General features: G+C 49.0%; 1 protein-coding gene across 1 annotated transcript in view; it reads right to left on the bottom strand.

Annotated features, from left to right (window-relative positions):
* Csmd2 (CUB and Sushi multiple domains 2) overlaps positions 1–12,149 on the bottom strand; it is a 568,711-nt gene that overhangs the window by 354,504 nt on the left and 202,058 nt on the right. Inside the window, 2 exon segments of the mRNA XM_037203342.1 lie at positions 2,531–2,681; positions 2,683–2,726. Of these exon segments, the coding sequence (XP_037059237.1) occupies positions 2,531–2,681; positions 2,683–2,726 (195 nt within the window).

The raw sequence follows: 12,149 nt of genomic DNA, 5'->3' as shown, positions 1-12,149 counted from the left end.
TTTCATTTACTCCTCCATTTCCTGTCCTAGTACCAGGTCACAACTCTAACATGTCCCTCAGAATATGAGTATGTTAAGGGTGACATCCCCAGGGCCAAGTTTGGGTAGAGGCGGTACAAAAGTCAACGAGTAGATTACCGGATCAGGCCATACGGGCACACAACTGAGTGAGGGACCCAATGTCAGACCCAAACAACTTGGTCTTTCCTGCTAACCTCCTAAAAGGAGGCAGATCCTGGGCTAGATGTGGGACCTAAGAAGATGGGAGCGACAGCCCTGGTCCCATGGGCTCTGCCAGGAAAGGCAACACCAGTTCTCTTGGAGGAATATACAAGCATGAAGCAGCGACAACTTGAGTTGACTGGTGGCGTGTCTGTTGGAAGATGGACTTCAGCAGGCGAAGGTGCTGGGATCGATTGATGATGTCTTGTCGTGTGAGTGGGGAGAAGGGAATAGGTATGTGTGCCAGGTAATTTTCATCCCTGCTGCTGAGAATAAACAGTGCAGATGGAGGGAGCGAGAGCGGCTTGGCCCTTGGGGCTAGTCTTTGGAGAGGAAAGATTCATCAGAGAGGAAATTCAGACTTGAGGCAGAAGAGCTACCTGCAGATATTTCTTAACTGCCAACGGATCTCCTACACAAGCATTCCCAAGCATCCGTGGGTTCTCATTCTACGGGATTTGAAGTTGTGGGTTTAGGAACAAAAGTGTGGTCAGTAGTGCAAGAGGCCATGGGAAAGTCGGGCGATCTAAGGGCCAGAACAATTCCCTTTGGATTGGGGCAACATGGTGTGGGGACAGTGTGCAGGCTTAGCCAGCAGTGAAGAAGGTGGGGGATCAGGATGGGTTGCTAGCCTGGCAGCAATTTCAGGAGTTAGGCTTGGGGTAGTGGGATGGGAAGGCCCAGGCTGCTGTGGGTGATGCCACCCCTGGGCAGGTGGTTCTAGGTGGTATAAGAAAGCAAGCAGCCTGAGTAAGCCATGGAGAGAAAGCCAGGAAGCAGCATTCCTCCATGGCCCCTGCTCGGTGTGTACCTTGTGTTCCAGCCTTGGCTTCCTCTGGTGATGGACTGTAAACTGTAAGCCAAATAAACCCTTTTCTTCCCCTAGTTGCTTTCTGGTCACGGTGTTTTATCATAGCAATAGAAAGCAAGCTAAGATAGACGTTCTTTTGAGGAACTAAAAATCACCTCCAGGCATAATGATACCAACCCAGGTGCATACTTCAAGATAGGAACAGACCTAGTACACAATGGAAGACAATGAGAAGGTGTGACAGTTGATTTTGATTGACACTTTGACAACCTTGGAATCACCTAGGAGACACACCTCTGGACGTGTCTATGAGGGCATTCACAGACACGTTTAATCAAGCAGGGAAACTCATCCTGGGTGTGGGCAGCAACACCCTATAGCCTGGGGTCCCAGACTGAATAAAAAGGGAAAACAACAGCATTCATCTCTCTCTGCATTCTGACACAATGAGCTGCCTCATGCTCCTGTAACCATGACTTCCCTGCCATGATAGATTGTATCCTTCCAGACTAGCAGTCAGAATAAGGCTTGCTTATGTGAATTGTTTTTGTCAGGTATGTTGTCATAGCAATGAGCAAAGTAACAACACAGAAGATGAGGCACACGTACACCATGATGGAAGGTAAAGCACACATATGACAGCAGGTAATGCCCACACACCATGACATAGGTAATGCACACACACCATGATGGAAAGTGATGCACACACACCCTGATAAAAAGTGATGTACACACATCATGACATAGGTGATACACACACACCATGCTGAAAGGTGATGCACACACATACTATGGTTGAAATGTATTTGTTTCGTACCCCCTCTTTTCTTTTTCTGTATTTTCTAAGCTCTTAAAAAAAAGATCATGTATGACTTCTTATCAAATAGGAATGACTGACACTTTTTTGGCTTTGATGAGTGGGGAGGAACAATAAAGAACAGCAGGGTGACCTACGTCTTGGCTTGCTGGGGGCTGAGTGGGTTTCCTAGTACATGAAGCTTTCAGAACTAAAAACGGGATATCCTAGGTAAATGGGCTAGCTGGTCACCCAAGTCGTGGAAAATGGTGGGTTTGGAGGTAGTGAGAGGGTGGAAGGAGGGAATTTCTAAATTGGGAGACCAGTTGGACTGACAGGTGAAAAAGGAAGAGCACCAGCACAAGGCCAGTAGGGATCTTCTGGGCATGCTCCGTGGATGAGTGTTTGACAGTGATGGCGTTCTAACAAGATGGAGGCAGACACCTCCTCTGAGATAGGGCCAGTGGGAGCATCCTGGGGAGTGTAGATCCCAGGACTAGGAAGTCAGGTGGGGCTCAGGAGCCTGGGGGAGCACCTGGGGACCCAGGGACCTTTGGTGTTCCTGGGTTTGAGACTCCCACAGAAGAGAAACCACGCCTCACTGGGTAAGGTGCAACTCTGCCATAGACAGACCCCACTAGAAGCTGGGGTCTCCCCTCCCAGCCTCCACAAGCTCCCACGGGCCTTCTTGAGTCACCTACCTCGGCAGGAAGGCAGAGGGAAGTCCCACGTGGCGCTGTTCTCGGAACTGGCATGGCACGTGAGCACAGCGTGGCCTTCCAGAAAGAAGCCAGGGTTGCAGCTGTAGCGGACTTTGTCGCCCAGGTTGAAGGTAGAGCCTTGCTGGATGCCAGTTGGGCAGTCTCCCCGGGTTCCCACAAGTGTGGCTCGGGAGGACTGTGAAGAGAGGAAGATATGGCCGGTGAGCTGGGCTCAGCCTACAACACCCTAGATCCTAGCAGCTCCCCTTGGGCCAGGGCACCTGTCTGGACTTCATTTCTTCTCCGAATGGGACTGGCCACTACTGACCAGCTCTCCTCTCTCAGCTGCCAATCACCGGAGAATGGGTGATGGGCAAGAGGTCACAGGTTGAGGATTTTTCCTTGAACATCCAGGTGTTCGACTTGTTCATGTGAGGCACTGGGTGTGAGTTACATCCATCCTCATTACTACAGAAGGGAACCCCCTGGGAGGTGGGGCACACTAACCCCATGGGCATAGCGGCCTTGATTCAAAACCCACACAAGAGCCAAAGAGTATGGCTACCCGCTCATTGCTCTTTAAACCTGGTGTCCTTTCTTTTGGGCCGCCACCCTATCTGATGGCAGAGGCTTCTGTGGTAGAGCAGGTGCAAGGAGTTAACGGGGCTGGTTAGTGTTGGGCCGAGCCCAGAGAAGGGGAGATGAACTTGAATTCTTGAGTCCTCATCAGCCCGGCCTGTATAACGTGGGGCCAGGGAGCTGGGAACAGGCTGTACAGTATGCAGCCAGAGCCAGAGCCATCACAGCACCTGCGTGTGCACGGCCATGATCCAGAGCAAATGGCCTTGGTGAGAGGGCAAGAGCGTCCCGACCTGTCAAGTCTTTGGGGCAGGATGCAGCCCTTCTAGGGCTGTGTGTCTCCTGTGTTCCCCGGACTGACAGGCCACCCCTCCCCCCCACCACTGCAGAAGAACAGCACAGAGCAATGACCAGGGACGCCAGCCTGACGGGATCACTGGTCAGCTTTTCTCCACCCCCTTCCCCTGCCAGCAGTCGTTTATGAAGCCACCCCTGAGAAGCCCGTCGCGCAAAAATGGAGAGAGTGCAGACCCCAGAGCCTCAGTGGGGCCCTGCCGAAGTCTCTGAACTGGTCCGTGACTCTGTTTCTCCACTGTTAAAGCAGAGATTGCAACAGAACCTTCCTGAAAGGGTCATGGTGACTACTTGAGCTCAGGTACTCAAAGGACTTAGGACAAAGCCTGGCACACACGGAAGCACAAGTCAAGTGAATCTACCATTCAGCCCCTTGGGTGGTACAGGCACCATTAACCATGGCCTACATGGCATGGTAGGAGATAGACCAGGCAGGGGCTCAGAGGTGACTTCCGGAAAAGGTCACACTTCTGCAGAACTTTGAGACTAGTAAGAATGATCAAGGTCAAAGGTGTTTCAAGGCAGATGGAACAAATATGCTAAGGCCCTAAAAAGATAATGTAGGGAGTCAGGAGTCTTGGAGTGGGCCATGATGAGCAAAGTGGAGAAGAGTCGGCTGGATCCCTGGCTTCCCTAAAGCCCTTGGAGCATCCACTTCCTGCCCACATTGCTCTTGGTGCCTGCCTTCTAGATCCTCTCCACCAGGTCCAATGATCTCAACCATCTTTAGGCCAGAATTCTCCAACTTCCTCTTCCTCTCCTCCCACCCCTCTTTTCCTCACTTTCTGTGAGGACACAGCTCTGTGCAGAAGGAAATGGCTGTGGGGTTATTCTGGTCTGGGTCTGCAGCCAGGTGCCATCACTGTCCCGTCTGACATGTGGGTTCTTTGAGCCTCATTTCCCTCAATACATCCAGTGGTTGGGGGTGGTGTGGGGGTTTATTCATGAAAGCTCCACATACCACATTTTTATCCCATTGGGCTTCAGGAGGACAGTGTCTGGGGATGGTTCACATGTGTACCCTGGAGACTAGCAGTACTTAAAGGGACATAATTTTGTGTTCAATAATTAGTGGTTGAAATGTATCAACAGAAATTTATTGTGGGCTGACTGTGCTCAATGCTTGGAGTACAGCCATCTAGGTAGAACAGGTTTCCATCCTCAGAGGCTTGCTTTGGGAAAATGTTAAGGACCCAAGCATTCTCTACCTCTGACACGTCGGATGACCGAGGTAAAAGGATTTGCTTCTGCTACTCTGACAGTTGCCCCTGGTTAGCATTTCCCATGAGCCTCTGCTATGCCTCGCTCATTGTTTCCCATGATCACCTCTTGCTGGATCACGAAACATGGGCCGCAGTCCTCTGCTGCTAGCTCACGGATGTTTCCCACAATCCCTTGCTGCTCGCTTTGTTTTCCCATGATTCCTCACTTTTGACCCGTTGTTTGTTTCCTGTGATCCTCTACAGCTGGCTCGGTTGCATTTCCCGTGATTTCCTGCAGGTGGTTCTCTGAACATTTCCCAGGATGCCCAGCTACTGGCTCAGCTCTATTTCCTCTGACTACGCCCCGCCCCCTATTGCTGGCTCACTGAGCATTTCCCATAATCCCTGCTGGTTCATCCAGTCTTTCCGAATATGCCCTGCTGCTGGCTCAGTTTCATTTCCCATGATCCCCTTCTCTGGACTCACCCAGCCTTTCTCGTGGTGCCCTGCTGCTGGCTTACAGCACAGGCAATAAGGTGACATGTGTGCGAGAGCTGGGAACGGAGGGGGCCAGGTAAACATTTAGAGAAGAAAGCAAGCTAAGGGGAGGGGAGGGAACCAACGGCAAACAGGCTGAGAACCGGTGTAGAACTAACGTTTCATTTTCCGCAACAAGACGCAAAGACCCAATTTAATTAAATTACTAATGTCAAAATTTTAATGAACCTGCTTCTGCTTTGGGCTTTCTTCCTTTGAAATTAATGACTGGAACGTCACTATAAATAAAAGTTGATTCTTTTTAAAAAGTCACTCTCAAATGCTTACTGCTCCTTACTTAATGAGCTGTTCTTAATCAGACTACTCTGAAATGGGTCTCAACTGGGACCAGGCTGTAATGCATGCGGCCCACTCCTCACGTCACCTTTTTAATCCCAATCTCTGATCCAGAGAGGTCACACAGTGAAAGGAGAGTGAGCTGTCTTGGGGGCTCAGAGAGAGCGGGGGGTTCAAATCCAGCTCCTCCACCTCTGGCGGGATGAACCAAACTGCACCCCTGGCCTCTCTCGGTTTCTATTCCTCATTTGGAAACGGGGCAGTTTCTCTCTTCTAAGGGTCATGCTAGCCAGTAGGGCTGATGATGTAACAAAGCGACACTAGGTGCTAACACAGCCAGACTGTCATTGTCATTGCGGCATAGAGGACAGAAAGTCACGGTGAGGAAGCCTTGCCCGGGCAGGTGGGGGGTAGGGACTGTCTTCCCTTCCCCCCAACTTTTCCTAGCTGCTGGCAACCTCTGGAGTTCTTAGTGGGCAGATGTGCCCCTCTAGTTGTCCCTTCTTGCATGATGTCTATGTCATACATGTCCTGTGCTGGACAGGGTACACCCTTATGACCTCATCATGAAGTCATCTGCAGAGACCATTTCCAAAGGTCACATTTGACCAGATTTTCAGAGACAATTCAATTTGACACGTAATAGGGCTGCCGTGGAGGTTAAAAATTTATGTCTAATACCCACTGAGTGCTAGGCATGCTTCTGGGCCTGTGTAACGAGTTTACTTAATCTAGCAAAGGAACCTATAGGGCATGTGTGTGTTGTCCCCACTTTACAGACGACAGTGCTTGGGCAGAGGGTGGAGGCTTGGCCAAGGCCATGCACCCAGCCAATGAAAGAGCCTGGTTGTGAACCAGCTCTTCCCAGCTCTGTTGTTCACCAAAAGCTAACATTCTGACAGAGGCACAAGGTGTCCACATGAGTTCCCTTCCTCCTGCGTCCTTCTAGGGATGAGGACTTCAGATATTAGAGGTCATCACCTGAGTGTCTACATTTAGTAATCTGATTAAAAAAAAATTCAATGTACCCATCCTATGCATTTGTCCCTAAATAATATCAAGGGTAACGTCTACAGTCTAGTCTTCTGTTGGGTGTCTGGTGAAGGTCTTCGGACAGACACAGATTAGACATAAGCCACAAAGCAGTTTTTCTGAGGCACCGGGTTCTCTGATTTGTTTTGTTTTCTCTGAGTTTTTCCGCATAGACATTATAATCGTTCTTGCTCTCCTGTCTAGAAAACTCCCCTTTGATTGCTTACAAAATCAGGAGTGGGATATTTACATCCAACACGGCCCAGAGCGGCATTGTTAAAGCCGTGCTTGGCATTGAAGAGTTCTGTTGTAGATTAGCAGCGGGGAATTTTGCCCTTCTACCAAGCCCTGCTCTTGCCAATCAACATAATATGCTCTGTGATTGTATGACAATGGCTGTCTTCTGTGGTTGGACCACAGCTAGGACTGCATCATGCTAGGTTGTATTTTTAATTTGAGACTTGGGCTCCCATTGCATAATGAAGAACTCCTTGAACTTCTATCCATGCACACCCTCTATATGTCTTGATGTGTTAACTACCATCAAGTAACCAGACTGGTTTCCATGGCCATGTGAGTGATGCCTTAAAGTGGCGGGAGCTGGGAATGACTGGGGGGGGGGTCAAGGAGCTTGTCTCCCCCCAGCCCTCAGCATGCAAAGAGGAAAGGACGCTGTGGGAGTGATGTTTGCATCCAGGCTGGGAGGGCCAGGGGCCGGGATGAAGGAATGGAAGAGATCTGATTACTGGCTTGATGCAGGCCCTTCTGCCTCACCATGGTCCTCATGACCTTCACAAGTCCTGCAATCTTAGCTGTTGGACTTCTGAATGTAACTCATTGCATACTTACCCATGGCTTCGTTCATCTCAGCCCATCTGTTAGATCAGAGATGTCTATATGATACACTGGATATCATCACATATTTATATAAAATTTATAGACTATATATGTGACTTCTTCCTCACTTTTACCTTTTATTTGCTTTTTTTTTTTTTTTTGGAGGCAGAGTCTCATGTAGCCCAAGCTGACCTCAGATTGACTTTGCCACCAAGGATGGTTTTGAGTTCCTGATCCCCTCTGTCTCTACCTCCAAAGTGCTGCCATTATAGGTATGCGACATCAGACCCCAAACTGTAATATATTCCCACATATAATTTAATATGTTTATATAAAATTAACATCAAGTATGAGATGTCATCTGCTGGGTCATCTGTTTGACCCAGTCACTGATTAACGGTGTCACCCTGCATAAAGCATACTCCAACCTGGCATTGGAGGCCTATTTTGTTCTCCACTGGGTTTCATAGAATAATGCTTGGTGTTTAATAATTCTAGTAAAACTTTACTAAATGGCTTAATGATTTCACCCAGTCCTCCCAACAACCTATGGACTGAAGCATTGTGACTCCTTGTTGAGGTACACATGGTTGCCAGGGAACATGGGGATGCTGACTCAATGCCAAATGTGCAAGGCAGGCCAAAAGGCAGGAGGCAAGGATGCCTCTATCAGTGCCTGGCCCCTCAGCCTACATCCTTCCCAACTCCACTGGGCTATTCCTGTGCTGACCATTCTGCGTGAAGCCCCAACATGCTGACCAGGGACTCATGCCGTCCTCTCAGGAACATCAAGGGTGACAATCCAGCCTATGGACCTGGAGCTTGGTCTTGTTCATCCTATCAGTCAAACCAAGACTGAGGTGCCAAGGACCCCACAAATTAGTGGGCTTGTCCAGTCCAGCTCCCCTTGACCCTTGTCAGATGTAAGTCCTCTACCTCCAGCCTGTTCTTATGACTCGGCCTGGTGATCTTTGCCTTCCCTGGCAGTGGGGTCACAGGTCTCAGACTCTTACAAAGCCTCATGCCTGCACCGGGTCCCAAACCCGAATTGTCACTTCAGTTCCAGGAGATAGCAAGACAGGGCTGAGATGGAGAGCAAGCTATGTCAGCTTCTCCCCTTCATTTTCCAGTCAGCCTGGCTTGAGGGAGTCTCTGGGCTCCGGCCTGTGCAGCAGACACAGGGTCTTTCCTCCTCAACACAGTTGCCTGACTTCTCTGCCATACCCTGTTTCCTGAACAACATACCAGGCCCACCCTTCTGTCCTCATGTGAACTTTACCATCTCTCCCCGGATCTGTGGGACCAAGCTTCCCCACGACCAGCCTCCCTGCTTCTGACACACTGTCCCCATTGGTGCCTCAGGGGGCACTGGAGAGTACCCCCCCCTCCACAGTATGCCAGCAAAGACTGGTCCTCTGGCCTCCTGATGACTCACTAGAGAAAAAAAGTAATGGTTTGGAAGATTAACACGGAGCAAAGGAAAAGAGAGAATACTTTGACCACTTTTCCTTGCTCTGAGGATAAATACAGAGGCTCCACCTGTCATCTGGCCCTGTAGATATTCCTGCCTTCTTCCCTGCCCCCATCTTCTTCCCACCATCATCACTATTCTAAAGCACAGGTACCCCAAACACCTTCTTTCTCTCTCCAATTCACCATTTAGCAAACACATACTTCTCAAAAACCCAGGTACATATCACTTCCTCTATGAAACACCAATCACCACGCTGTGTGTCTGAGATTGCTAACCCTGTGTGTCTGAGATTGCTAACCATGATGGTTAGGGTCACCATATCTGGAATCAACTAAAATCCAAGCTGAGCACACATAGGAGGGATTTTCTTGATCGGATAGTTCAAGAGGAAAAGACCCACCTGAAATGTGCCCACATAAACGACATGGAAGAAGGAAGCTTCATGCTTTTTGCCTGCTTGCCCTCCTTCTTGTTGACAAGTTTATCTATACTGCTGCTGAGGCTTCCCTGGTGGTATTAGAACCTACTTCTTGGAGATTCTAACACAGCCTGGAGACCAGCAGCTCTCTAAGAATTCCTTGAGGATCCAGCATCAGATCGAGACTGCCGATACATCAAGTCTTGTTGGACTGAACAACTTCCTGATTCTTGGACTTTCCAATGACAGACAGCCTTTTATGGACTACCCAGACCACAGTCTGTAAGCCATTCTAATAAATCCCTTCATGTGTATATAGGTATGTATAATTTTTTTGTTCTATCAATTCTATTTCTTTAGAGAATGCCGATGAATAAAGTGTCTTACCATAAACCACAAAAATCCTTCAAGAGCACATCTTGATAGAATCAAAAACACTGTCCCAATGCTTGATTCTGGTGACTCCCACAGTCCTGGAACTCCTGGCCCACTAACTAAGCAGGCTTCCCCTGCCATAAATTTAATTCATCTTACGCTCACATAAGTCCACACAGTAGGTGCTTGGAGCTTTTGGAGGCCTTCTGTGGAGTTATAATGGAGTTTTCATTACATTCAATTCCTATATCACTCACTCATTCAAATACTACTGCAGCGCCTGTGAGTTTTCTTTACATGACTCTAGACTCCCTGGGAGGCAGAAGTTATATCAGTGTTCTTTACACAGCTAGTACATGATTTACTACATGACAAACAAGTATTATTGAGTGAATTAAATATAAATCATTACACATTCTATACATGAGAAAACCAAGTCAGTTATGTTCATATGTGCACAGGTGTATGTATAAGATACATGTATATTAATACATATATATTATTTGTGTCTATACATATCTGTGCAACAAACTAGTGCTGGTAGATTGGCAAACTTCTTTTGTAAGGGTCAGCTACAAAATATGACATCTGCTGTAATGGCTCAGTTTCCCTGTGGTGTGAAAGCGGCCATTGGCACTACAGTCAAACCTTATTATAAGAATAGGCCAGGGGACCCATAGGCTGTGGACACTGCCCCCGAAGGACTGATATTGGCCTGGCCTGTGCCTGATCTGGGTTATATGACTATATTCTCACTGCTATTGCTCGGGCTTAGAAACCTCATTCTACTGAACAGCAGAGGATCGAGGGAGCCCAAGAACGGCATCCTAAGAAGTAGGACGGAGGAGCCTCAAGAGCTGCCACCAGCTGGATGTTTAATATGACCTAGTGGAGTGCTCAGAGCTTCATCTGGACACTTTTTACACGTGTGTGTGTGTGTGTGTGTGTGTGTGTGTGTGTGTGTGTGTGAATATGCATGGGGGTGCAGATGCTCACATACCCCAGGGCACATGTGGAGGTCAGAGAACAACTTCAATAGTCAGTTCTTTCTCCGTCTACTATGTGGGTTCCAGGTACTGAACTCAGGTCAGCGGGTTTAGTGGCAAGCATCTGTACTGGCTGAGTCATGTCACCAGACCTCATCTGGACACAAATCTCACGTAGACAGATACTACAACTGTCCTCTTTCCACAGGCAAGGAGATTGAGGAACCGGGGGTGGAGGTTGGGATGGAAGGTGTCGGAGGAGTGTGGAGACCAAGGCCACACTGCAGATCCAGACCAGGGCTTGAACCCTAAGCCACTGACCTCAGTGCTGCAGCCCTTGTCATCCACTGACCTTGACCTTCTGTGACGCACGCACGCACGCACGCACACACTCTATGCTGCTGCCCACATCAGTAACTCTCTCTTGGGTCACTTCCCCTGGCCCAGCTCAGCAGAGACCTCAAAGGTGTCTGTCACCTGACCAGTGAGGCCACAGAAGGCATCAGAACAGAATCCCCCATGCTTCCTCACACCATGGCCTCCTCCCTGTCACCGCTAACTCTCTAGGGACAGTTCCACCAAGGGAACATCACAGGCCCCAGAGCAGAGCTCCCAAATGAAACGAAGGGCAAGCCGTGACCTTTGAATTTCAGACATGAATAGACCCCTTGCACTATTCGAACCACATGTGTGCTGAACATGATGGGATCCGTGTAATGCAAGTGTACCAGGGCATCTTAGAGTGTAACCTGCCAATCTGGTGACTGTGACCAGAGGGGCGTGGTTTCTCATGCTTCACAAATTTTGATCTCTAGAAGAGCTGGGGCAGTTTCTCTGGGAGAATAAGGAAAATGGACAGGGGAAGAGTCAGCGCTTGGCTTACAAGAGTGCACCACAGGACTAGAAGAATAGACACAGAATGGGAGCCTAGAGCATCCTGGGCTGAACCTGAGGGGAAGGAGTTGAGGCAGGTTTCCAGGAAGGCCACCTCCTCCCCTCTGGTCACTCCACAGGGAAGCTGAGTTTTTAGTGCTCAACCTTCCTTCACTCCACATCCTAATCCCAGGGACTGTTAAGTCTGTCCAGGCGTAAAACTCACAAAGAAGTGGGTCATAAGGGGAATTGTGAAATAATGCTAAATGCAAGCCAGTGGCCACACTGACACTTTGGGCCTCATTTAGTCACTGCAGGATGGAGCTGAGATGACTAGTATCGACTGTCAACTTGACAGGCTCTAGAATGATCCGTGCACATCTGGGGAGTTCCTAGATTGGCTTCATTTAGGGCAGGAAGACTCACCTGAATATGGGTGGTTCCATCCCATGGGCCAGAGTGAATAAAGGAGAAAGCGAGTTAAACATCAGCAGTCATTACTCGACGCTTCTTGACTAGACATAACATAGCAGCCATCCAGCTCACACTCTACTGCCACGGCTTCCCTGCCGTGACGGGCTGTATCCCGTTGAACCGTAAGCCCAAACCAGCCCTCTCCTCCTAGTGCTTCTCCAGGTATTTGGTCACAGCAATG

Source organism: Peromyscus leucopus, chromosome 2 (genome assembly GCF_004664715.2).
Source record: "Peromyscus leucopus breed LL Stock chromosome 2, UCI_PerLeu_2.1, whole genome shotgun sequence".
In the NCBI taxonomy this organism is placed as follows: domain Eukaryota; kingdom Metazoa; phylum Chordata; class Mammalia; order Rodentia; family Cricetidae; genus Peromyscus; species Peromyscus leucopus.
Note: the sequence above shows the minus strand (reverse complement) of the source record. Positions and strands in the feature narration are given on the sequence as shown.